Source organism: Malus domestica, chromosome 15 (genome assembly GCF_042453785.1).
Source record: "Malus domestica chromosome 15, GDT2T_hap1".
Taxonomy (NCBI): Eukaryota; Viridiplantae; Streptophyta; class Magnoliopsida; order Rosales; family Rosaceae; genus Malus; species Malus domestica.
The window spans coordinates 16,254,408-16,278,476 of NC_091675.1; the positions used below are offsets into that span (position 1 = coordinate 16,254,408).

General features: G+C 38.4%; 6 protein-coding genes across 7 annotated transcripts; 2 read left to right on the top strand and 4 right to left on the bottom strand.

Moving 5' to 3' along the window:
- The first annotated feature begins 1,581 nt into the window (after positions 1-1,581).
- Positions 1,582-4,386, top strand: LOC103400798 (tetraspanin-2). 2 transcript variants are annotated; one of them, XM_008339472.4, is made up of 2 exons: positions 1,582-2,503; positions 3,867-4,386. In XM_008339472.4, exons 1-2 carry the CDS (start codon positions 2,006-2,008, stop codon positions 4,176-4,178), a joined length of 810 nt encoding a protein of 269 aa, XP_008337694.3. In that variant the 5' UTR covers positions 1,582-2,005; the 3' UTR covers positions 4,179-4,386. The 2 variants fall into 2 exon arrangements, with proteins under 2 accessions (XP_008337694.3, XP_070668730.1); XM_070812629.1 differs by having other exon boundaries at positions 1,690-2,507; positions 3,871-4,386.
- Positions 4,387-5,018: 632 nt separating this feature from the next.
- Positions 5,019-8,110, bottom strand: LOC103400799 (uncharacterized). The gene is made up of 8 exons (XM_008339473.4): positions 7,685-8,110; positions 7,111-7,178; positions 6,845-6,992; positions 6,670-6,750; positions 6,380-6,466; positions 5,967-6,052; positions 5,748-5,868; positions 5,019-5,380 (listed from the first exon to the last, which is right to left on the bottom strand). Exons 1-8 carry the CDS (start codon positions 7,964-7,966, stop codon positions 5,303-5,305), a joined length of 951 nt encoding a protein of 316 aa, XP_008337695.3. The 5' UTR covers positions 7,967-8,110; the 3' UTR covers positions 5,019-5,302.
- A 2,987-nt stretch (positions 8,111-11,097) lies between these two features.
- On the top strand, positions 11,098-12,366 carry LOC103400800 (cytidine deaminase 1). The gene has a single exon (XM_008339474.4). It carries the CDS (start codon positions 11,194-11,196, stop codon positions 12,112-12,114), a length of 921 nt encoding a protein of 306 aa, XP_008337696.2. The 5' UTR covers positions 11,098-11,193; the 3' UTR covers positions 12,115-12,366.
- A 2,200-nt stretch (positions 12,367-14,566) lies between these two features.
- Positions 14,567-15,172, bottom strand: LOC103400803 (PRA1 family protein F2-like). The gene has a single exon (XM_017322854.1). It carries the CDS (start codon positions 15,170-15,172, stop codon positions 14,567-14,569), a length of 606 nt encoding a protein of 201 aa, XP_017178343.1.
- Positions 15,173-15,355: 183 nt separating this feature from the next.
- On the bottom strand, positions 15,356-17,904 carry LOC103400804 (uncharacterized protein At4g29660). The gene is made up of 2 exons (XM_008339477.4): positions 17,533-17,904; positions 15,356-15,669 (listed from the first exon to the last, which is right to left on the bottom strand). The coding sequence occupies exons 1-2, from the start codon at positions 17,713-17,715 to the stop codon at positions 15,562-15,564; spliced, it is 291 nt and encodes a 96-aa protein (XP_008337699.2). The 5' UTR covers positions 17,716-17,904; the 3' UTR covers positions 15,356-15,561.
- Positions 17,905-19,150: 1,246 nt separating this feature from the next.
- On the bottom strand, positions 19,151-22,901 carry LOC103400802 (thioredoxin-like 2, chloroplastic). The gene is made up of 4 exons (XM_008339475.4): positions 21,571-22,901; positions 20,964-21,149; positions 19,880-20,044; positions 19,151-19,534 (listed from the first exon to the last, which is right to left on the bottom strand). Exons 1-4 carry the CDS (start codon positions 21,766-21,768, stop codon positions 19,397-19,399), a joined length of 687 nt encoding a protein of 228 aa, XP_008337697.1. The 5' UTR covers positions 21,769-22,901; the 3' UTR covers positions 19,151-19,396.
- Positions 22,902-24,069: the final 1,168 nt, after the last annotated feature.

The following is a 24,069-nucleotide window of genomic DNA, read 5'->3' on the forward strand; positions in this document are numbered from 1 at the left end:
ACAAAGTTTTCTAACGACTTTGGGACACATGGTGCATTTAAAGAGTGAAGGTTTATGACATAAGGGATTATTTTTTGGTGGCAGTGACATATCAGGACCGCATCAGCTATTGTTGCGACTACAGCAAAAAAGGAGTTATGGCTTGGCCATCAGAGAAAGTAGCATTATAAATAAAAAAGGTTTTGCAACATGAAAAATTATTTCAATTCAAACAAACAACTCAAATGCTTTATGCGAAAATCTTAATTTATGTGAAATCTTCTCACAATCCTGAGATAAATACTAATTATCCTAACTTCTCCCCATCACCACATATTCAGTTCGTCGGAACATCGCTGGATTGGCAACCGGTTCGGTTCGTTGGAAGTATCTATCCAATTCTCAGCCAGTGAAGAATCTTCGATTCCTTCGCCGAAAGATGTCACTTTATTAGCTTTCCAGTGAAGTAAAGTGTCTATAATTGGTTACTCTTATTGGTTACTTTCATTTGCATTTTGCATTTTGGCAAAAACTCTCATCTCCTCCGCCTTTATAGCTTGATACTGATTTGGCACACTCATATTCTCATGAATATAATTGAGGCAGTCGAACCTGGCACGGGAGATCCTGCAGTAAATTGGACAACTTTGTCTTTAGATTCTAGATCCCTAGGTCAAGTGGTGTTCCTTTCTTTTTTGTAGTCGCTTGAGTGCAGAAGTCACAACACATTTGACACCATCACCACACTTGTTCTACTCGCTCGACTGAGCGTGCCCGCATTCACAATGTTTTTTACAATTTTTGAGACTTGGGTTGATAAAAACGACTTACATGACATTGATATATGGATATTTCATGTTTGATAATACAATAATTATTTAGTTATTTGCATATAAAATTAAATTGGTGACAAAAAAAAGAGATGACGGTATATCAGTTTCATATTGAGAGGACCTACGCATTGTTCCTCAAAATAGACCTTGATCAATGATCAATGTGAGTTTGGATGTGATGTTTCCAAGGACCAATCAAATCTATGCAACGTGGAGGCTTGAGCTCGAGTCACGTGGGCAAGCATGTTGTCATTACCGCGCCCGGGAGTTCTGTCTGTTGAGTGTGGGTGGGGCGTGTTTGTAATCGCGTCAAATGCGCTTCGGCTTTGGGGTTTGGCGAGAAACGCGGTTTCCACTTTTTTCTTGTAATTTCAACGACATGTAGTAAAGTTGCAAACTTTAGAAATTTTGTGATGGGTAGGATTTTTGTCAAAGGGGGAAAGTGTAACAAATTCCATGATAGGTCATTAAATCAAATTAATACTTCAATATCAATTCAAGTAAACTTTAAGTTAAATTTACCAAAAACTAGTAATTTAAGATAAGTGTTACTCTTTTTGTTTCTTGATTACTTGCATAGGAAATGAAAAAATTATTAGTCTACGGTCTGGGTAATGAAAGAATCAATATTGAAGATTGAGATAACACATTATAAATTGAAGTAACATGAATCATCTCATCGTTGTAGAAAGATTTTGTGTTAGAGTGTGTCCGCTTAGGGTTGATATATTTTCTTTAAGATGGTGTAGACTACAATATTAGACATTCTTAGCTGTTCTAAATAAGATCTTACTTAAAGTAAAAATTAACAGTGTCTCAAACATATCATGCACTGTAATGCGTTTTAATTTTTTCATACGATGACGTGTGATTAATTTTGAACATTACCATCTTGGCTTCTCCATTTTATATAAGTCTCTTGTAAGTCGATCACTTTGATATACCTTTTGAGTATTAGTGATTCTGAACATTATGCACACAAAAAATAAGACCCCCGACCCAAAACCATATCCCAAACCATATAAAAACCCAAACCATCAATACAATTCACACCAAAAACAGAGCAAGAAGTAAAGAAACCAACACAAAACCCTTCCCCCACCGACTATCCCATCCCACTATCCATCCAATCCAATCCGCCCTCCCACACTCGCCCTTCCCTCCCTTCCTCCAAATTAGTCCAGTCCCACACCATGGGAGTGAGCAACAGGATAACTGCAACCCTCAACTTCATAGCCCTCCTCTGCGCCATCCCAATAATGTCCGCCGGCATCTGGCTGGCCTCCAAGCCGGACAACGAGTGCATCCGCTCGTTCCGGTGGCCGGTCTTCATCCTCGGCCTACTCATGCTGTTCGTCTCTCTTGCCGGCTTCATTGGCGCCTATTTTAACAAACAGGGCCTTCTGGCTCTCTACCTCTTCTGCATGGCTGCCCTCATAATCCTGCTCCTTGTCCTGCTCATCTTCGCCTTCACCGTCACGAGGCCCGGAGGCAGCTACGCCGTGCCCGGCAGGGGTTACAGGGAGTACCGGCTTGACGGGTTTTCGAAGTGGCTGAGGGACTATGTGAGGGATTCTTCGAATTGGCAGAAGATAAGGAATTGTTTGGCTGACTCTGATACTTGTCCTAAGCTTACACAGCAGTACATGTCGGCTGATCAGTTCTTCTTTGCTCACATCTCTCCTCTCCAGGCAAGTTTCTCTCCCCAAATTTTTAAAGAGACTCTTTTTCTTTTTCTCAATTTTTTGAGAAATATGACTTTTTAACTGCCTTGAGTAACTTGACTTGGAGACTTTGATGAAAAATAAAGAACTCTATCATCCATTTGGAAAAGGAAAAAAAGCAGGCTAAAAGTGATTTCTCATAACTAAACTTGCTTCTAATTATGTTTGGCAGATAAGTTTTTAGTAGAAGCGCTCTTTGAACCATATACTTTTCTAGTAAGCGTTTTTTAGTTTTAATAATTTAAATGTTGTAATAAATAACCCTTCTAGCATAAGTGCTTACAAGCATAAATATTTGTTATAAAAACAATCTCAAACGAGGCCAATTGCCACTATAAAATGGTGTTTGTTTTAGAATGAGATTATCTAATGATTCATCCAAACTGTTGTTTAGTTCCTAAATCCTTTTACTTTCCCAATGCCACGTTGTGAAGTGATCGCTAGAAGTTCAAAAGTCAGAAATTACCCGAAATTTATATATACAGTGAAGTAGAGTAGGACCCACCAATTGTGTTTATATATTATTCCAAAGGCCCCACACCACATTGCATCCCTTCAACATGGTCCATGAATTAGCTGGAATTTCACTCCCCATGATACCTAACTTACTGAATTATTATAAGAAATCATGGATTGTAGACCAAATTAAAGTGAACAAAAATTGAATAATTGGGGACACATTTTGTAACTTTCCACTGATTGAATCATTGGAGAAGATTAGAAGGAACATCTTGTGGTCGTTGCCAGCATATTACACTCACATATTGACAAAGTTTGGTGATGTTTTTCTCTTTTACCCTTTTCTATTTTTGTTACTAGGGTTCTTCACATATACGCCCCTCGAAACTCCATTTCATAGTAAAAACGGATCCCGCTTTGGACGGGATAAAACCCTTGAATCCAATTGTCATTGTACTGGTGACGCGGAGATGTTATTATTATTGTAGTTTGGTTTTTTTATTGTTTCTCACTAATATTATTAGTTCTCAGATGACTACGTTGATGTGTTGTTGGTTTTACTTACAGTCAAAACATTGTAAACCTCCAACTATGTATGAGTAATGCTAGGAGACTAAATTTATAGGCCAAGTTTTGTAGACCAAATGACATGGAAGTTGATGATTGGATAATTACTTAAACGTTAATAAACGTGCTCATTTCTTATTGGTTACGCATCATTTAGTTTGCAATTTTAGTCTATAAATTTAGTTTCCCTGGGATTACTCACTAAGTACGGGTACATTTATATAGTTTGAATTTCGAAGGGTTTCTCACAGACAATAATTATAGTCGGGGCGACTTTTCTAATTTGTTGTTGTTGGTTTTACAGTCAGGGTGTTGTAAACCCCCAACAGTATGTGGATACAGCTATGTGAATCCAACACTGTGGATAAACCCAGTGAACACAGGAGCTGACCCGGACTGCTTGCTATGGAACAATGACCAGAACCTGTTGTGCTACAATTGCAACTCCTGCAGGGCTGGACTGTTGGGGAACCTGAGAAAAGAATGGAGGAGAGTCAATGTCATCCTCATTGTGGCTGTGGTGATCCTCATTTTCGTCTATCTCGTCGCCTGCAGCGCCTTCAAGAACGCCCAAACGGAGGAACTCTTCCGTCGGTACAAGCAGGGTTGGGTTTAACCAGCTTCCAAACACAACCCTATTTCGCGCATCACCTAAACCTTCCCTCTGTTTTCAATTTCTTATCTTTTGATGACTTTTGATGAGTCCTTGTTTGTCACTAGTGTAGTCAGTGTATACATTCGTATGTTCTTTTTCCATCTAGACTGTATGGATGGATAGATAATTGACAGGCAGTGGTTCTAGTATGATGTTTAGTTTTCAAATACTCGTACACGACTATTTGGTTCTGGTTTAGCAGCACTCAATTTCCACTTCGTTAAAAGAGGTTTGAAGTTCAAATCGCATGAACGACAATTGTTGATCACTCGATCACTTTCTCTTTTAGTGAATAAGAGAATCGAATCTCGTTGACAACTCTTTTTTTTCTTGTCTTTTTTTTTAACTGGTATAAGATGCTTCTGTTTCAGTGGTCCTTGCAGCCTCCTGGACAGATCGATCTATGTGCTTTGAACATGTATGGCAATTTGGCAGCATTTTGCAGCTACCCTCACGCGCGCACTCTATTTCATGCTTACCATCCACAACATGCACCGACTTTGCCGACTACGGAGACAAAACTTTGCAAGGAACAAGGTGATCAATATTTATAGTTGTAAACCCAAGCTAGAATTTTGGGTTCTGTTTTCTATTTATTGACGCGGTTGATTATTTTGGGGAGTGAAATCACTATATAGAGCTAAAGTATTCAAGTGTCGGAATGGTTAATCGCTATGAATTCATGTGTTAAAGTATCAAATTTTGGGCGGAGTAATTAAACCTGAAACCGAAGCGCTAGAGAACGATTATATACCCTAAATAATCAACCATATCAACAAAATAGACCAAAGTCGAACAAAATTGATCAAAAATGAGATTTTCTCGACATGTATGTTGTCTTTTAACAAAGAACGGACATCTTGTAAAGAGAACATATTTCAAGAAATGTAACCACTTCAGTTGGTTTGCATTCACACTGGAGTTAAGAGCGTACAGAGAGAAAATAAGAGCAGATTTGCAAGTTCGCTTACTATGAACTCTTCTTTGGGATGATTCACTGGCTATGATCTGCAACTATTAACAAAATTCCTCTTGAAATTCGGGCATCGATTGGAAGACGAAGAAATTTCTCGCATCTGGTATCTCTATACCGTAGATAATTTTCTAGAGTATACAATGTACATAGGATCTGAGCGTCCAGGGTTCGGGGATATATCCACAGCCTGCAGAAAGTAGCAAACTAGTTCAGAAAACTACAGCAAGTCTCGACGCCTTACATTACAATACATGGCTTGGTCTTTAGGTATACCGTATAGAACTTTGCATTACTGTACATGCTCGGCACTGAGGTTACTTAACTAAGAGATCATATTGGTCAACCAAAATCGAATGTGCAAAAAGAAGAATCAGGAAACAGGATTAAGAGAATTGGAATGTCATATGTGAACCTGAGCTGATTATCTGTGCTTTATATGCCATAAGTAGACATTGTACATGCTATGATCAATGCATTCTGCTCCGTATCGGAAAGAAAATTAGGACAGAGCAGGTGCTACTTCTGTTACTGAAACAAAATAATAGACAATCTACCTGAGGTGGTTCAAATCCTCCAGCGTAGTGGAAATATGCCCCCACAATCAAACCATGATCAGCATCACCGGTTGATGTCCATATTGAGATTGCTTTAGTCCAGAAACAACGGTTGGAAAAGCTGTTTGTCGACATTTTCATTAAGTTAGAACTGGTTGAGGGGAGACCTGAAAGATTAAGAAAAACAACTAGCACAACAAAAGTGGACAAAATGATCACCTCATTATAGCAAGTCCACCTGGCTTAAGAATCCGGCACATTTCCTTGAAAACGTCAAGAGGCTTTGTGATGTAATCAACGCTAACCTGCAATATGAAAATTCTTAAACTCCAAGAGCAGATAAATCATCAAAGTTATCAGGAACTGGAAAGATTGGTCGCCTCGAGTCATTTACTGAGATTGTGCGAACACAGAACACATTTTGCCAATTAAACCCCTAGTGCCGATCAACAAATTCATATGTGCCGTTAAACAACTACACAAAATGATAATTCCTTTATGTAATCCTGATTGTCAGATTTTCTCATGTAAACACAACCAGTGATTATGAGCTCCCAAAGCATAATGGCGCCCACAGAAATTCTATCATAAGTAGATAAAATAGTAAAAGAGACGGAAAGAGAGATACATACCACATTAGTAATCACATCAAAGGAATTGTCTTCAAAGGGAAGTTTGGGGTTCACATTCAAGTCTTGCACAACATACGCTGTCAAGACCTACAAAGTTCAACGAATGAGGGTATATTCATTGATTCAAAATGATAATGTAAGAAGATTCCCAAATAAGAACTGTGATGCAATTTCAATTGCAAGAAAAACAGTTTGTGTGAACATGTGTAGAATAAAAAATGAGCAAGTAATCATTGGTGCAGCACCTGCATATTTGATATGTCTACATTAAAAATCTGAGAAAGAAGTACCGGATTGCGCTTTAGCTCTTCTTCATTCATCCCCATTCCCACTATTCGCTCTTGCTTGTATCCCGGTGGAAAGTGACTGACCTAAATATACATATTAAAAACAGGATCATGACTCCAAAAACTTACAACTATGCAATGAGGATGACTCTTCGCACTACAACTTAAAGAGACTCACCCAACTGCTACACATGTCCAACATGCTTACTCCTGGAGTATTGCTAGGAGGAAACACTTTTGAGTAGTACTTGGTCAGTGCCGCAATGGCGGGATCATCAATATGTGTCACAAAGCGTGGAGTCTCATAAAACACCGAATCCGATGACCTGATCAAATCAAGTTCTAGTTTTCAGAACTTATTAAGTTTAACACGAACTTAGGCTGAACTTATTAAGTTTTCTAGAACACCTAAAGGCAAAAAACACAACTTAGAGGTTTTCTTACTCATCAAAGCGCTGGAAATCCTCAGGCTTGAAGGGAAATTGCTCCGGCCATTCCACATTCTTCAGTATCTTTAATTTGACACAAAATGTGGGATTAGGCATGCCAAATAGAATTAACAAAAATCCCAACGTCAAGCAGCAGGTTAACTTTAAACATTCAGTATTTTTATATACATGGGTAATGCAGAACATTCTAATTGCAGGGTTTATGGAGACTTGAGATAACACTGCTATCCTGTGTCAATCATGCACTGTGTGCGTTTTAACTTTCTCACAAAGATTGGCTCAGAAAATTATGACATCTCGTTGCAGGGAAGTTATTCTCCGGTTTTCGCTATCCCAGTAGCTAACTGTTTCAGGTTTCTAGCTACACAAAATCACTCAATTTTCCATAACCCTAGAATCCGACATAACCGATGCAAATTTTCCTCTAAAAATCAAAACTTTAGATTCAATTCAGCAAAACAGATACATATTCCATAATCAAAATCCAAAGTTGAAGAAAACCCAGAAAGCAAATCAACAAAACAGCTAAAAGACCAAATCAAAATCCAAACTTTAGACAAAAATCCTACCTCTTCAAAAGAAGGGCCGCTCTTCAACCTTGCAGAAGCAGTGAAAGATTTCCCACCAACCGCACCAGACATGTTCATCAACTGGGCCCAAAACGAGACTCCAAGGCCCAAGATCAGACGGCGGGGAGCTCTCCCTCCACTTTTCCACTTGTTGTCAACCTTTGATGAAATGGGAACTGAGCCAGCAGCTCTAGCTCTAGGAACTAAATAAGAAGAAGAACAAGGACATATACCCGCCAAAATGGGTAACTGATGGACTCTGAGACCCATGCATTTGGCCATTTTTTTATAAAATCTGAGATGATATTAAGGAAAGAAAAAGTATTTCTTAAAGATTATGTGGAAATATTGGGTCTCATCTTTGCCAACATTTGTGGTGGACTTGGAGTTTACGTGGCTATCGCATGACAGTGTTCTAATAGAGCCCATGTTTTTATTTTGTTTTTAATTATTTCGAACATCTTGTGCGATGGCAAGTGCCTTCGCCTATGAGCGGTAGGTTTCGGGTTCGAGACTTGGGAGCAGCCTCTCCATAAATGGGGGTAAGGCTAGCCGACATTTACCTCTCCCAGACCCTGCGTAAAGCGGGAGCCTTGTGCACTGGGTACGACCTTTTTTTTAATTATTTCGAACATCTGGTTTTTCTTTACAGAAAAATCGAGGGTAAATCGACACATGACTTCAAATATAAAGATAAATGCTCTTCGTTACTTCACTTATAAAATAATTGGCTTGTAGATGATTTGGAAGCTTGAAAGAAGTTTTTCTGGTGTGGAATCAAGTTAATTGGTATTTTGAGTTTCAGATTTGGTTTCTCTCCACCATTATTTCTTTTTAGCACATCATCGCATTACTGTGCGATTCATCAACGTCAGAAATCAAATTCAAGATATGTTGTGTGAAATACGATTATGAAATTCGTCTCCGACCACTAGACCACGGTGATTACAATAACAGTATTTTAAAACAATTATCATTTTTGTAACACGCTATGTCTAGTTAAATTTCTCTATTAGCTTACTAATAATATATGTACTCAATCCAAATTTGGGCTTTTATGGCACATTCCTGCTTTTGCTTGCAGGCTTTTTCCATTTTCCAAGTTTCTTCGTCTCTATGGCATTTCATTGTCATTTGCTTTACTAGGAAAAATAAATTAGAAATTAGTCACAGTTGAAAAGGTTAACTTGGATATATCTATCCTTGTCGAAGAAATTAAAAAGGGAAAAGTTTAAAGTGTATAAACAAGTAGTACAAAACTTTCTTTCTCTTAGTGAGAGGCTTTGTACTTGTTTGGATGTACTTTTAAAATGATTGAAAGCGTTTTTGGTGAAAATATTTTTGGAACCAATCCTTTGCAAAAATGCAAGTAAATTCTGGAAAAGCACTTAAAGTGCTTCCTGGAAGAAGCACATAACTGGTGCTTCTTGCAGAAAGTACTTTAAGTGCTTTTTGAAACCAAAAAATATTTTCTCTAAAAGCGCTTTTAGCAATTTTAAAAGTACACCAAACGAGTCATTTCTCTCTTATTGAGAGTACTTCTTACCGTTTTGTATGAGGTTTTCAATTTTGAGCAAATTTGGTGACGCCAACCCTAATTTCGATCAAGGATGGTTGCCATTCTTCCATTTCTTTCCTTTTCTCCGCTTTTCCATCCTTCTACTGTTTTTCCCCTTCTTATCATCCGATTTGTTCTATTCTTCTTACCCCACTAGTATCCCCCTCCTTGTTCATCCATATTTTGATCTACAACCATGCATCCTCTTGAGATGGTAAGTAGAACTCTGGTGTTTCCAACATCATCACCTTCTTTATGTTGTCTGTCTTTACCAACAATGTTGCTTATGAGTTTCCATGAGCTTCATCTTGGTAACTGGCTTCTTTCGTTTGTTTGCCAGTTATCTTTAATTTGTGGTTGTGCTCGAAGAGCTGATCGGGGTTGGATGTTGCAATTGGCGACACGTTGAATGGTTGTGGGCTTGGAATTAGACGGATCGAGAAACAGTATTGGGGCGGCGATAGCGGTAGATTTTTCTGTTTTATGTAGCTTTGCTTTTGTTTTGGAGCCTCAGCTGTTGGCTGGCCTTTTGTTTGGCCCATTTTGGCTTGTTTATATATTTTAGCTTTGGGCATGTGGTTTGCTTAAGTTTGTGGTTTGTAATAAAAGTAACTTTTCACCAAAAAAAAAAAAAAAAAAAATACAGAAGTAGTACATATATGAAGAATTTCGTGAAACAGATTCACCACCACAATAGCGTCTGTATAGAAATGCAACATCATGTTTAAATTTAACTCAACTAACCCCTGATATTGGATAATTGGACCGAGACGCCATTTTAATAATAAACTTATTTCATGTAATTTTTTTTTCTTAGAGATATTTTGTTGAATGTAAGTTGCTCTCGAGCACAAAACTTTAAATCCCTAGTACAGGTTGGAAGAAGACGAAATATGGTGGGAAAAGGAGGAGCGTTGATTAGAAGGAAGGGTTCCAAAACAAGTGACAGCCAAAAAAATGGTACTTTGTGACTAGACATTTCCAAAATATGGGACAGAAAAGATAAACAAATGCTTTGCTAGCTTGCAGCAATTTAGTAGACAGAAAGTTCCAAGTGGGTAAGTGTCTATCAAATTTTATAACATTTTGAAGAAAAGCATATGATCCAATGATCCAAGTATAGATGCATGATTGCATGTGGGAATAGTTAGCTAGCTACTTGGCTTTTCACTTTTGCACTATGCATGCACCAAAATTATACCTACGATTCCATTTTAAAAGAGAGAAGCTCTTTTGAGTTTGAAAAATTCTCATGTAATTCAACAATTTTTCTTCAATAGTTTGGGACTACTAAGTAGTTCGGAAAACAAACTATGATGATTGACAAACAGTAAAGATTGTTTAAAAAGTCGAACTAATTGGTAGGTTAAACTACTGAAGATAAACTCATAAATGAGATTATTCATTTTTTATTTTTCTTGCTCATCAATTGATTATTGTCTCATGCATAACTTGATTCCTGTTGAATAACCTATGGAGTAAGGGATGAGTGTAATATGCATAAATTCGTATTTAATTTTTTTTCGCTCGTTAGTTGATCATAGTCTCACACACAACTTCAAATCTTCGATCCTTGTCAAGTTATGGGGTGAAACTACAATATCCCAAACTATTGTATACATAGATGAGGCAACGAGACAATCTCTTAAACTCTCGTACAAATCTCTTACTCCATGAGTAAGGTAATTTAGAATATCGGTTTTTGAAAAATAAAAAATAAAAGTTTTGTGGTTAATACGTCGCATTTAATTTGTTAATAATGTTTTTGTCTTTTTTGTTTTTAATAATGTTTTTGTCTTAAATACGTAGCAACATCCACTTCAAACCTCTATATAAACAACTCCCATTCCCTCCCTACCCCTCTCCCTTCACATTTCTAGGATCTCTCACTCTCCGAACCCAACCCACCAATCCCATCAACCGGGTCGACCCGCCCACCCCTCTCCCCGAAATGGACCGACCCAGATTCGTAATCGAAGCCTCCGAGGCCGAATCAATGGCCAAGCAGTCCAACCTCACCGTCCTCCAGCTCCTCCCCTCCCTCGTCAAGCCCGCCCAGGCCCTCGCCCGCCCGCCCATCTCCAAATTCCACGTCGGAGCCGTCGGTTACGGTTCATCGGGTCGGATCTTCCTCGGCGTCAACCTCGAGTTCCCGGGTCTCCCCCTCCACTACTCGGTCCACGCCGAGCAGTTCCTCGTCACCAACCTCTCAATCCAATCGGAATCAAAGCTCCAATATATCGCCGTCTCCGCCGCCCCCTGTGGCCATTGCCGCCAGTTCTTCCAAGAAATCCGCGGAGCCCAGGATATCCAGATCCTAATTACCTCGGTGGAATCCGGCGACGACAACTCCGGGTTAAACGGTTTCGACCCGCTTCTCCATTTACTCCCCCACCGATTCGGACCCGAAGACCTCCTGGGACAGGACGTGCCGTTGCTCTTAGAGCAGCACGAAAACGGCCTGTCGTTTTTTAGCGAAACCCAGAATTTAACCGGCGATTTTAAACTTAATGCGGAGTTAAAAGCCGCGGCTTTAGAGGCCGCGAATAAGTCACACGCGCCGTACAGCGGGTGCCCGTCGGGTGTGGCGATTTTGGACTCCGACGGGAAAATGTACAAAGGGTCGTACATGGAGTCCGCCGCCTATAATCCGAGCATGGGCCCGGCTCAGGCGGCGCTGGTGGCTTACATTGTCGGCGGTGGTGGCGGGTATGAGAAAATTGTGGTCGCGGTTTTGGTGGAAAAAGCTGACGTCTTGGTTAAGCAAGAGCACACGGCGAGGTTGCTATTTCAGGCAATCTCGCCCAAGATCGATTTTCGGGTTTTTCACTGCGATTCGGGTTCAAATTGTGTAAAAAGTCTTGATCTTTGATGATCATGAGTAACGCGATTGTTACGAAGTGTTGTTATTGGATGAATTATGAATCAATGAAGAATAAATAAGCATTGTCCTTGACGGAGAACGGGATGTCATTTTGTGATGTTTGAGTTTCTTATTTCTGTGTATTGGGTTAGGCTGTTCATAAAGAAATAAGCGTTGTCTTTGACGGTGAACGAAATGTCATTGTAGCAGTATTCTAATCTAATTATCCTAATCCAATTAAAGTATGTGATTCGAACCTAACCTCGTTGTAAGGAAGTTATTCTCCTGACGCCATGCAAATTGTAATCAATCCACTTTGTAAGTTTTTGTCACTGCCAATCTCAAAGTATATGAATCCTTGGACTTCTCTTTTTCTTATCAAATTGTTGCTCGTTTAACTTTTTCACATGACAGTGCGTGATGGATGGGCATCCCTATTGTCGGGAAGTTCTTTATCCTGCATGATGCCATGCAAATTGCAATCCATCCACGGTATTGCTTTTGTTATTCCTTGTCGAAATGTAATTTCTCAGTTCAGTACTTTGTGTCATGAAATTGGCTATTACGTTACTGTCATAGCCTAGTGGGATGTTTGCCATTTAGTGGCTGCCAAGTGCCGACTTTTTTCAGAAGCTAACATTTTGCAAGGAAAAAGCATTTTTTTTGTTAGTACAGTCAGCCAAACAGAGAAAAATAACATAGATTACCATAAGCTTATGGATTGGATGGTGTAGATAGATAGCACCGGATTTAAATTGAATTAGTCAACTCCGCTTTGCAAATTTGATAGGAGTCTGGATATCTACTGAGGTGGATTTCCAATACATTCACCTTTAAAAAAAAAACAAAAATGAAATAGCAGATGATGTCTATCACAATGGTCGAGAGTAATGATGTCTATGTATTATGTTGTGGGTTCAATTCTCATTGATCTTTCTCCTTAACAACTAACCCACTAATGTTATCGTTTATCAAAAAATAAAAATTGGAACAACAAAGTTTACTAGTTTGATCTGTTTTGAATTGATGCCAAAGGCAAAGTTTTACTCATTACAAGTTACGATTTTGTTGTTTTTCGATCACCCAAAGGTACGGTACAAGGCGTTATTCGGCGGTGCATTCGGAGGTTTAACATTTCGGAGATTTCATCTGCCATGGTTGAGTAGTTGGATGGAAATGGGAAGAGGAGATATAGCCACATCTTGATGGGTGCAAAGTTGGAACCTAATATGTTTTCACAAAGTGCATTGGTTGCTTTACATTGTAAATATTGTGCCTTGGTTGCAAAGGAAACCATAGTCCAGAATGACACATTCTTCTACCTAGGGACCCAACCTTTGCACTAAAAATAGAGGCTGAAAAGTGGAGTTTTTCATAACCATTTTGTTTTTTTTTTCTTTGTGTTAGAGATAGAGCGGAACTATATGAGAAAAAAGACAAGTGAAGAAGGGTGGAGGGAGAATTGAAGGATAACGCATGAAACAAAAATTTGAAAGTGAAAACACTTAAAACTGTGTTTGACTAGTTTTTTTTTTTTTTTTTGGGTAGTATTTTCTTCTCTTTCTTTAACAAAAAGATGAAAACGAAACAACAAAAAAAAAGTTATCAAACAAGTGCTAAAGTTTGCCAAAATATGAAGAGGGTTCCAACCTGAGCATCCAATTCTCCTATCTGACCCTGCATTGGTATCATGACATAAAGGATCTTGCAATTTGGTTGAATTTAACATATTCTTTGTAGCTATATACAATCAAGCTTAGGATGGACGTGTGATTGAAGAGTTCAAGATGATGGAACAGATTCCAAAAGCAACTTGCCAAAACCAAGCATCCATACATCAACATATACACCATGTTTCCCGTCCACCAATGAAAAGATGCAGACATAGACAAATTGGTCTAACTCACATCTACGTTCGGAATCAACCTTTGAATATATGTTCTTCTCTCATCTTGGAAATTTGGAGAAAAAAAGGTGCGTTCTTATCTACCCATCAGTCCACTGACGATGTGGAAAAAAAGTTGGGAGTTAGTTGAGCCTTTTGAAGCCTTCTGTTTCCATCAATTCTCATAAAGGAAGAACCTGAATTTTCCTTTAATCTCCATGGAGCTTCTTGGCAGTTTCAGCTCCAATTGCATGTCACCATTTACATATGAATTTACAGACTTTGAGTCCTAGAGACACGTGTCAATGAACCCATAATTCACCGTCGAGAACAAGGAAAATTTGGGAAGAAAATAAGGAAAATGATTTCCACATTCCTGTTTTCTCCCTTGTTTATGTCCTTTGATTCTCTTTCGATTTTCTCAATCCAAGCAAAAGAAAAGAGAGGTGCGATGAGGGAGAAAAGAAGAGTGTGGAAATCATTTCTGTTTCGGAAAAGAAAAGACAGTGAAAAGAAGGCCTTACATTTTTTGCGATTCCAGGTAATAAATCATCAATCACCAATATGTAATTCTCATTATTTGGCCAAAGAATAAGAAGAAGAGGCAGCATGTTTGAGAGGCAGTTTGAGAACATGTGCACCACCTTCACCTGATCCAAGCCCTTCTTCATCATCCACAATGAAGACATCCTCAGGCACCCTCAGAGCTCCATGCACCAGAACAACCGTGAGGCCAATGGAGAGTCCGGCGACGATATGATATCTCGCATTGGTAAGGAAAAGTGCGACGACTGTGACCACCAACAGAGCCATCGTCACCACTCGTTCGTTGATTCGGTACCCTAGAATCATCAAGGGTTGGTCATGCAGGAAAAATAGAAAGAACCATGCAACCATCATGACAACGAAGACGATCAACGAAATAGGGTGCCATAGGAGGCTCAGGAAGAGGATGAACAATGTGATGATGGCATAGTTCATGCGATAGAAGGCGACGTTCGTCTTGATTCTGTGGATTGATTGGTTGAAGGTGGAGGGAAGGGTGAGATTTTGCAGTTGTATCATCTCCAGCCATGGTCTTCGGTTCTCTAGGCCTGTCTGGATCTGTTCTTTTGCGCGTGTGACGAAATGTTGGTTCGATGATGGCAGGGGTTCGGTCGTGATAGTCCCGTACGTTGTCATTGTCCGGTGGCGGAGATGGAGAGATGGAGAGAAGAATAGAATGGTATGGAGGTCTGTGGCAGAGACAGTGCCGAATGCGTGTAGCTTGGATATCTAATTTTGGGGGAGAAGTTTAGATCACTGATCACGTATCAGCTACGCGTTAGGTTGATGTTTAAGCAAGTTTTTTACGATCACATGATGTTTTTGTTACAAAATTATATAAGATGTTTTATTTATAACATCGGATGTACAAAAAATGGTTCAGCTAAAATGGACGGTGACGATTGTTCCATACACGGGAGACCTTTCAAATCGACAAAGAAGCCTAAACGGTTGACATTCATCAACAGAAACATGGCACAGAATAGTAGAAGCTCGTTTAACAATTTCTCCGACTCGTCTATGACTCACTGAGTGGCTGGGACTTCTCCTTGCTGCACCCTCCACGGTCCTCCGTAAAACTTTGGCTTCATAAGAGGCACGGCCTGCCCAGGATGTTCTTCCCAGTACTTTTCCTGCACAATACCAAAGGTGAAATTTTTATGCGATCTTCAAAACTTGACATGAGAAGATTTATCTCCATTGAATTTCGGATATATATGTCAACATGTAGATGTGTATTTACCGATTCACTGATATCTAAATGTCAAAAAGATATAAAGCTACTCAGCATAGATCTCCTAAAAGTAGATGAAGGGAGCTTTATAGGATTGAAGATCATCGTGTATAAACGAGCAAGTAACGAAGACAAGAGTAGTTATGTGAGATCAGCAGGCGCATTGAGAATTGTTGACAGAAATACTATGGCACCAGAAATATGTAGGAATAATTTCCAAAACATGAATTAAAACTGGGGAGGAACAAAACTGGAAGGGTGAGATGGTTGCGTGGTAACCGTTGAATTTGAAATTCAAGTTGCAGCACCATTTGAACGATTGGCAGCCATCACTTGGTTTATTTGGCTGCAAGCGATTTGAATTAATGCAGAAAGATGTATCCCAAATTGGTACTTTTAGATGGTTATGTTATGGCCTTTGATCTTGTATGTGATTCAATCTAATGGCCATTATACGATTCAGAAAATAAACAACTCTTCATTGAAGAGCTGTGACTGATATTTCCGAATGGGCATGACTCGTTTGAAGAGATACATCAATCTCTAGAAATAGAGATTGTTTCCAGCATATTTGGATATAACCAAGAAGTTCTATTTCTCCCTCTCGAATTCACAAGTCTCCATTATTATTATTTTCATACAAAAACCTAGAAACTAATAACCTGCATAATTAGTTTCTAGAATCCTTGAGTTTCTTGTAAGTCTTCTATCGGTGTTGGGTTGTAAGTGCAAGATGCAGATCAACAATAGGAAGATGCTAGGCTTCATTGTATCCACAGGCTCATTCGCATACTCCCCTCTGCACACTAGATGTGGGGGCGAATAGAGTCTGAAAGATAGCATATTTATATGCGTCTTGAAGCAATCGTTCATCCTTCATCATAACCATAACCCATATGTTCTAAAAATTTCTCCAACAAAATGTGAGCTACAGACAGTAGAAATGAGACCCTATGACTTGCCCATCACTCAATAGATCCGAAAAGTAAATCAAATGGGCATCTTGGGATCGAACAGAAAGAAAACCCAAAGGTGACTTGATGACAAACACGAGAAATTTCCTCCTTCAGGCCAGAACTGGAAAAAAAGCATCTTTTCCAAACCCTGTTACTCCACTACCCGTAATTAAAATTTAGAAACCAAAGCGTATCAGCTCTGTGATTAAAAGCCCGATGCCAACAACAATAATCTATCGATGCTGAAGTAAACTAGACCTACTGAACCAATCAAAAGTGTGAAGTCAATTAAGCATCAAATGCTACTCCTTTCATCTCCAAACCTGATGCCAGATCTCTGACACTCCTCTCAGCTGTACATAAAGTATAATCTCAAACAATGATATATATACCTTCAAGCAGAAGACACAATGCCATAAGGCATTCTATCAAATTACATCTCCTAAACGACACATAGTTCAAACAAACTCCACAAGTTTACAGATTTATCAGCAAATTGATTTCAGTCCAATAAAAGCTTCAAGAAGAAACCGACCTTTCTTCGGTCCATGATAACTAAATCATAGACTTATCAGCACAGAGATCAATCAATAGGTTTCAAAATTTCAATAACATTTGAAGCTAAACAAGAAAATGGAAATTTTCTAACTTTCTATTCCTATAACTTAGGGCATCAAAACTAAAAACCAATATAAAAAATTTGGGTTTTGATCAACTAAATTAACCCAGAAAATTAACAATAATAACAATAAATACAAGCAAAAAAAAAAAGAAGAAAAAAAAAATTTGAAGACCCAAGTGAGTACCTTGTAAAGCTGCTCAGTGATAGCAGAACCAATGACCCCGGTGTAGAAAGCGGCGACGTAGATGGTGACCAATGGGGTGAACGATTTGGGTCTGCTGTAGGGCTCCACCATGTTCCAAAGAATCATCCTTTCCCACTTGGTGTAAACGTAGTCTGCGTATTTCCTCCATAGATAGCTCGCCATTTCCACCTGATTTTATTGATCCGTTCGAATTTGGTGTTTTCGCAGTGTCGCTGCGAGAGGATATGTAATCTAGGGTTTCGGGTTTATTGGATTTTCTTTTCTTTTCCCGAGCTTTCTCGGCAGCCAAACGGACTATTTGAGTCGGCTGGAAAGGGTAAGCGCGGAGGAAGAGGGAAGACACGGTTGCGGTTGGAAGAGAGGGAAGCACGTGACAGGGACCAAAACATAATTGTAAAACGACAAGTCGTTTATCCTTTTTCTTCCCTTTTTATTGGACAGTCGGACTTTTTTACCCCCGGATGTTTTATGCTATACTTTGCAATGGAATAAGAATTCGAATTCGAGTGCAAAAGGAAAAACACATTACTATGGCCAACGAATTCACCGCCACTCAAGTCTAATATTAGACTATGTGGGGGTGTTTGTTTTCCCTCACTAAAGTTCACTGGACTAGACTGGACTAAGGGTTAGTCCAGTCCCGTGTTTGTTTCCCATAGGGCTTAGAGTTAATGAGACTAGCTCTCACTCGTCCCAACTAAAACAGGGCCTAGCCGGTCTTTGCTAAGCCCCCCAAAAACCATGGGATTTCTAATCCCGTCTCCAGAACTTGCATAGGACGATCGCATGCAGCAAGTCTTGTGAACTACAAATCTGCAAGAATGCTTCTGGGCGACTCTGTTTGCCAACCCATGTCTAGATCTAAAACACAGCCCTACCCACTACCTAAATCTCAACACCAAAATTCAAAAACATATATGCAAAACGATAACAACAACAATCCCAATAGCAAAATTCTTCCTTATTCCCGAATATTCCCAGAAAATTTCCAAATTTTTTTCCTTTGCCCCAAAAATTTTTGGAAAGAATGGATAGAGAAGGGGAGAGAGTAGCTTTGGGACAAAGAGAAATGGAGAGACAGAGAGGGAGGGGAGAGTAGCACGGGGGACGATTTGCAAGAAAAATGATTTGAAGGATGTTGTCTTGCAGGAAAGAAGATGGAGAAAAGAGGTGATGGGGAACGAAACTAAAGAGGAAGAAAAGGGAAGAACTCTCCAGAGAGAGCAGTGGAGTGTCTGGCTGTGTACTTCGGAAATAAAAAAGAAAAAGCTTGATTTAGTAATAAAATATTATTGAATTAATAATAAAATATTATTAAATGTGTATTATATAATATAATATTATAGTTATTAATTATCTTGTTTTTTAGTCCGACGCTGCACCAAACGCTTCACAAGCTAGTCTAGCTTAGTCTAGTCTAAGCCAGTCCAGTTTAGTCCCTGAAACTAATCCAGTCCGAGACAGTCCGGTGCAACAAACGCACCCTGTAAGTTCTAATCACATATCATTGAATTATTCAAGTAGTTTAGAGCCTTGCACCCGAGGTCCTCTGTTCGAGACTTCATCCCCCCAATATCGCTTGAAAAACGAAACCTGGTTGTAAACGAAAGAATCACTCATATCATATTATGAGCCTGGAATTTCTTTAACCACAGAAATTTCAATTACATATAAATGAAATCCAGAACAAGAATGGAAAAGAATGTGGCAGAATAGCAACTTGTGCTTTTGGGTTCTTTAACATAAATATACAGAATACAGGTAGAAAGCTTAAGCTGACTATCGATGGGTTTGATACTATGGACCGGTTTTCTTTACTACAATTGCTTGAGTCGAAGAAATTCTACGATGAGGCAGATTCTAAGGGCTTGTCCTTCGGAGCTGAGGATGGTTCCCATATAAGATCTCCAACTCCCTTCGGAGGGCCAATGCTGCAACGATCTGTGTTGTGTAATGCTATAGCATCCTTTAACTTCTGTAACTGCATAAGGTTATGAACACAATCAGGTAGTACTAAAACTTGGCCATCCACACTACCCGCATGACAAATAGAGTTAACAAGAAGATAACGGAAGATGATTGTTCTCAACAGTATGACAATCGAGTTTACTATAATCAACATAATCCTAATTTATTCAGCTATACTAATCGGAGTTGGAGTGCTAAGCCAATGATGATTCTGAGATTTGAAAACTAGGTGCTTCAGCCGGTATAAACGGTTTTTTAGGATGGAAAAGATAAGAGAGACTAATAAACATAGGATTCAACGTACTGTTTTACCCATCTTCCCGGTATCTAACCGATAAAAACAAAGTTCAATAACTACCTTTGCAAGTGAACATGAAAAAGATTCAAGCTGTCCCTCAGATCCACGATAGAAGTGGAAATAGGGAAGCACCTTCACATTCATACTTTTGCACATTGGTTTGTTCTCGTCAAAGTTCACTTTCAGGAATAAAATCTCAGGGTGGTCTTCAGCTGTTCTGCAGAGCTGACACATGTATTAAACAATAATGTCAGGAACATAGCACCTCAACCATACAAAAACAAATTTGAAACAGTGTAACACATTTAACGTCATTTAAGTTTCTATTGAAGGGTGTTAGTTTCCAGGACATTCTTTCAAAATGAACTTCAAAATTGAAGGATTCTTATGTTCCATTAAACATTTAAGCTGAAATCTTGGGTAGAGCTATCTCCTCTCATCAAAAAACAGTTACCATATAATGATCAGTCAAAATGTTTCTCATGAAATGAAACCTCTCGATAACAGAAGGCAATGTTCCAAAAACAATGAAGCAGCTAACCAAGGCATGCTCAGCATCTAGAAATGCTTAATACAGTATATACCATAGTAGCATACAATTAGTGTAGAAAAAATACTGATGGTTTAAGAGCTTATATGTTACGCTGGCGTTGCATGTAAGACAGTTCTCGAACTAAAGAGGAACACCATTATGGATGCATGTCCAAATCAATTTCTGTCTGGATCCCAATTGCAGAAACATATATACAGCATTTTGAACTTGGTTATTTCTTTTATTTTAAACTTAGGCAGCATACAATACAACCATATAAAAGTAAAAGAACCAAGGAAAACACTCATCTGACCGAAATTAGTCCCGGTTTATCGAACAAGACATGCCACTGCTTCCTTGGGCACATTTGACATCTGGAATCAAACCATTCTAGTGAACTTGAAGTCTTACAGTTCAAGTTAGCAAGAATAAACCAGGAAGGTTTCAATGACACCAGTCCTATAATACCCGTATGTATTCACATATATGCGTATGGACATTACCTTCTTCACTGCTTTGTTTAAGTCAAACAACTTCCGAATTATTATTCATGAGCTATATGAAAGTTTTTCAAGCGTAAAGTAACGAGAAGGAATCAAATTATGAGATTACCTTAGGAAACAATGCACGGCAAGAAGCACACCAAGTCCCATAGAATTCTACAATAACTAATCTATCACCAGCTTGGGCTAAAGCACTCAAAAACTCTGGAGTAGAATGAATGTCGACCATATTTGGAACACTTCTTTCCCACCATTTTGGCTGGTCTTTATCTTTTTCAGCAACAGTAGCCTGCACCTGCATGTAGTGCACAAGAACCCATTAGACAAACATCCTTTCACAACATCAGCAATCAGCATAGCCCAAAACTTGGGGAAAACTAACAAAACATCAATTTCCAATCGATTTTCGCCTTCCCTTTCAATATTTTCCCTTTGTGCAACTGATACCACAAGCCATATTATCGAAATTAGCTAAAACAGCGAAATGCAATGGAATATGACTACTTCAACAAATGGGGTTCCCAAAAATGCTTCTAATTTGCAGAAAACTTGCCAATTGAAACCCAATTCACAAACAAAATTACCAAAAGCTATTATATACTGCCAAATTACAACACTTCAACAAATGGGTAATCGTAAATTCGATCAAATATTAAGCAGATGACAAAACAAAAAAAAAAAAAAAAAAAAACCTTGCCAATTGTGGATAGAATTACCTTGAAACTAACCAACTGCTTTCTGGTTCTGAAAGCAAAGGGAGCGACAGACGAATACGAAAGGGGATAAACCCTCCTGTACGGGTTTTGATTGGCTGGGAGGCCCGGTTGCAGAGAATTGAAAGAGGAGGCGAACGAGGTGAGCAGAGACGAAGAGAAACGAAGTGAATGGAATGGTGATCTCAAAACATCAGCCATTTAATTAAATTACTTGAAAAAAAAACAGAGAAAAGTACTGAGCTTTTTGAAAGAAAAAAAACCGATAAATGGTAAGAGTCAAAGGCAGAGAAGAAGAAAGGCCATGGCTTTTCGAAAAAGGAAGAGTTTTTGTAATAGTATCTGCTCCGCTGCGTGTGTGAACCAGATGGTACCAGAGGACGGACGCTGCTGTTTGGTCTGGGTCGATTCTACTTGTATTTTTTTTGTTCTTTTTATCATTATTAGAGATTATTTCTAAACTTCAAAAAAAAATTCATTCATTTGATTTAGAGACTTTAATTTTTATACGAATAAAAAAAATTAACGATTCATATGATATTACTTTCATAGTCGTTGATTTGTCATCTAAATTACATGTTAATGAAACCTTTTTTGTCAAATGTCAACTAAAAGGAGGTGAAAATTTATTTTTGTCTTATTTCATAATAAAAAAGTTAAGGACAACAATGCAATTTTACAAAATAAAATTTTACTGTTTTTTGTTTAAGCATCACGTATATGTGATTTTATTAATCTTTAATTTTCAAAATATAAATAAATAAATAAACCTCTCCCCCTCCTTCCCCACTCCCACGTTGTTTTTGTCTCTCTTCCTTTCTCCTTCAATTTAAAAAATAAAAGTAAAAATTTCACACACTTTGTGTATACTAGTCTATATAAATCAAACAAATTGATGATTAATCACAATGATATTGCTAAAATGTGTTCAAATTAGTTAGTTTTTTTAGAATGATATTTGGATGAAAAATAGTTCTTCTAGGACATTCTTTACAAAATGAATTTTAAGTACTGGTTTGGTACTGAGGTGCTTTTATAAAAATTGGGTATCAAAAAAAGCTAAGCTCAAAAAGATGTTTGGTAAATACCAAGGAATAAAAAATCGATAATATCGGCGATATTTCGCCGATATTATCGTTTTTTTTAAGATCCGATATTTTTTTAACTATCCAAATAATTTTCGTCAAAATATCACGATATTATCGATAATATCGCGATATTTTTAAAATTATCGAAAATATCGTAATAAAATATTCAAAAATACTTAATATGTCGAGAAATCTCAACATACTACACTTGATCAAAGCCCAAAGGGCCAACCAAGACATAAAGACAAGCTTTCTGAGGAGGTGAATGTGCCTTTTATAGGCAATTTTGGCTTGCTCACTGCCCTCGCTGGGCGATGTGGGACTCAGTCACTCAAGGAAGAAAATCAGAATTTCGGCCGAAAATTTACACCCACTTTAAACGGCCATAACTTTGTCAAAACTCAACGAAATCAAGCAAGACAAAAACGAAAGTTGCATTCCTCGAAGAGACGAAGAGAATGGTACCTCACACGACGTCTGAATCGTCGTGGTTTGGCCGGAAAATGCCTCGAAAGTCACTGAGATCGCCGGAAACTGGGTAAGATTCAAATGAGTATAACTTTTTTAATACTCAACGAAATTGAGTGAAACAAAAAGAAAAGTTGTACTACTCAACGAGACGAAGAGATTGATACCTTGCACGCCGGCCAACTCGCCGTGGTTTGGCCGGAAATTGCCTCGAAAGCCACTGAGGTCGCCGGAAATTGGGTAAGATTCAAATGAGTATAACTTTTTCAATACGCAACGAAATTGAGTGAAACGAAAAGGAAATTTGTAGCCCTCGAAGAGACGAAGAGAATGGTACCTTACAAGACGTCTGACTCATTGTGGTTTGGCCGGAAATTGCCTCGAAAGCCACTAAGGTCGCCGGAAACTGGGTAAGATTCAAATGAGTATAACTTTTTCAATACTCAACGAAATTGAGTGAAACAAAAAGGAAAGTTGTACTACTCGACGAGACGAAGAGATTGATACCTTGCACGCCGGCCAAAATTCAATTGACACACTCCTGGTTTCCAAAATTCAATTCTTTTACTTTATATAAACTTGAAAAAACATAATCGGCATCCAAATTAAAGTTTAGTCTTATTCTTATGTGTAAGAAATTTAAAGTGTCAAATTCGGCACATTATTCTTCATCATTTTATTCACTTCCCTTTTTTTTTTTAATATCCTAAATAAAACCTCCAAATATTGTACTAATTAATTATATATAAATAATTATGGTGTGTTTAAACTTCTTTCATTAATTACTACATATTTTCTACACTCACAATGTTTGCCAGCTCGCTATATAATCAACTTAAATAAGTTAAATCCATCATGCAATGCATTTCCTTCCAATTTTTTGTGATAAACTAATAGATAATTGACTAAATAAACATCCTACAAAGTTTCATTAAAAATTTCCAAG

Bases quoted from the DNA above. Each gene is read 5' to 3' on its own strand.
- LOC103400798 (XM_008339472.4), top strand. From the start codon at position 2,006: ATGGGAGTGAGCAACAGGATAACTGCAACCCTCAACTTCATAGCCCTC. The intron at 2,504-3,866 runs GCAAGTTTCTCT...TTGGTTTTACAG, and splicing joins CTCACATCTCTCCTCTCCAG to TCAGGGTGTTGTAAACCCCC.
- LOC103400799 (XM_008339473.4), bottom strand. From the start codon at position 7,966: ATGGCCAAATGCATGGGTCTCAGAGTCCATCAGTTACCCATTTTGGCG. The intron at 6,467-6,669 runs GTACTTCTTTCT...TGAACTTTGTAG, and splicing joins AAGAGCTAAAGCGCAATCCG to GTCTTGACAGCGTATGTTGT. The intron at 5,869-5,966 runs GTGATCATTTTG...GTCGACAAACAG, and splicing joins GGTGGACTTGCTATAATGAG to CTTTTCCAACCGTTGTTTCT.
- LOC103400800 (XM_008339474.4), top strand. From the start codon at position 11,194: ATGGACCGACCCAGATTCGTAATCGAAGCCTCCGAGGCCGAATCAATG.
- LOC103400803 (XM_017322854.1), bottom strand. From the start codon at position 15,172: ATGACAACGTACGGGACTATCACGACCGAACCCCTGCCATCATCGAAC.
- LOC103400804 (XM_008339477.4), bottom strand. From the start codon at position 17,715: ATGGCGAGCTATCTATGGAGGAAATACGCAGACTACGTTTACACCAAG. The intron at 15,670-17,532 runs GTACTCACTTGG...GGTATTGTGCAG, and splicing joins TCACTGAGCAGCTTTACAAG to GAAAAGTACTGGGAAGAACA.
- LOC103400802 (XM_008339475.4), bottom strand. From the start codon at position 21,768: ATGGCTGATGTTTTGAGATCACCATTCCATTCACTTCGTTTCTCTTCG. The intron at 21,150-21,570 runs GTAATTCTATCC...CACTACATGCAG, and splicing joins AGCAGTTGGTTAGTTTCAAG to GTGCAGGCTACTGTTGCTGA. The intron at 19,535-19,879 runs GTAGTTATTGAA...AACCTTATGCAG, and splicing joins TTTCATGTTCACTTGCAAAG to TTACAGAAGTTAAAGGATGC.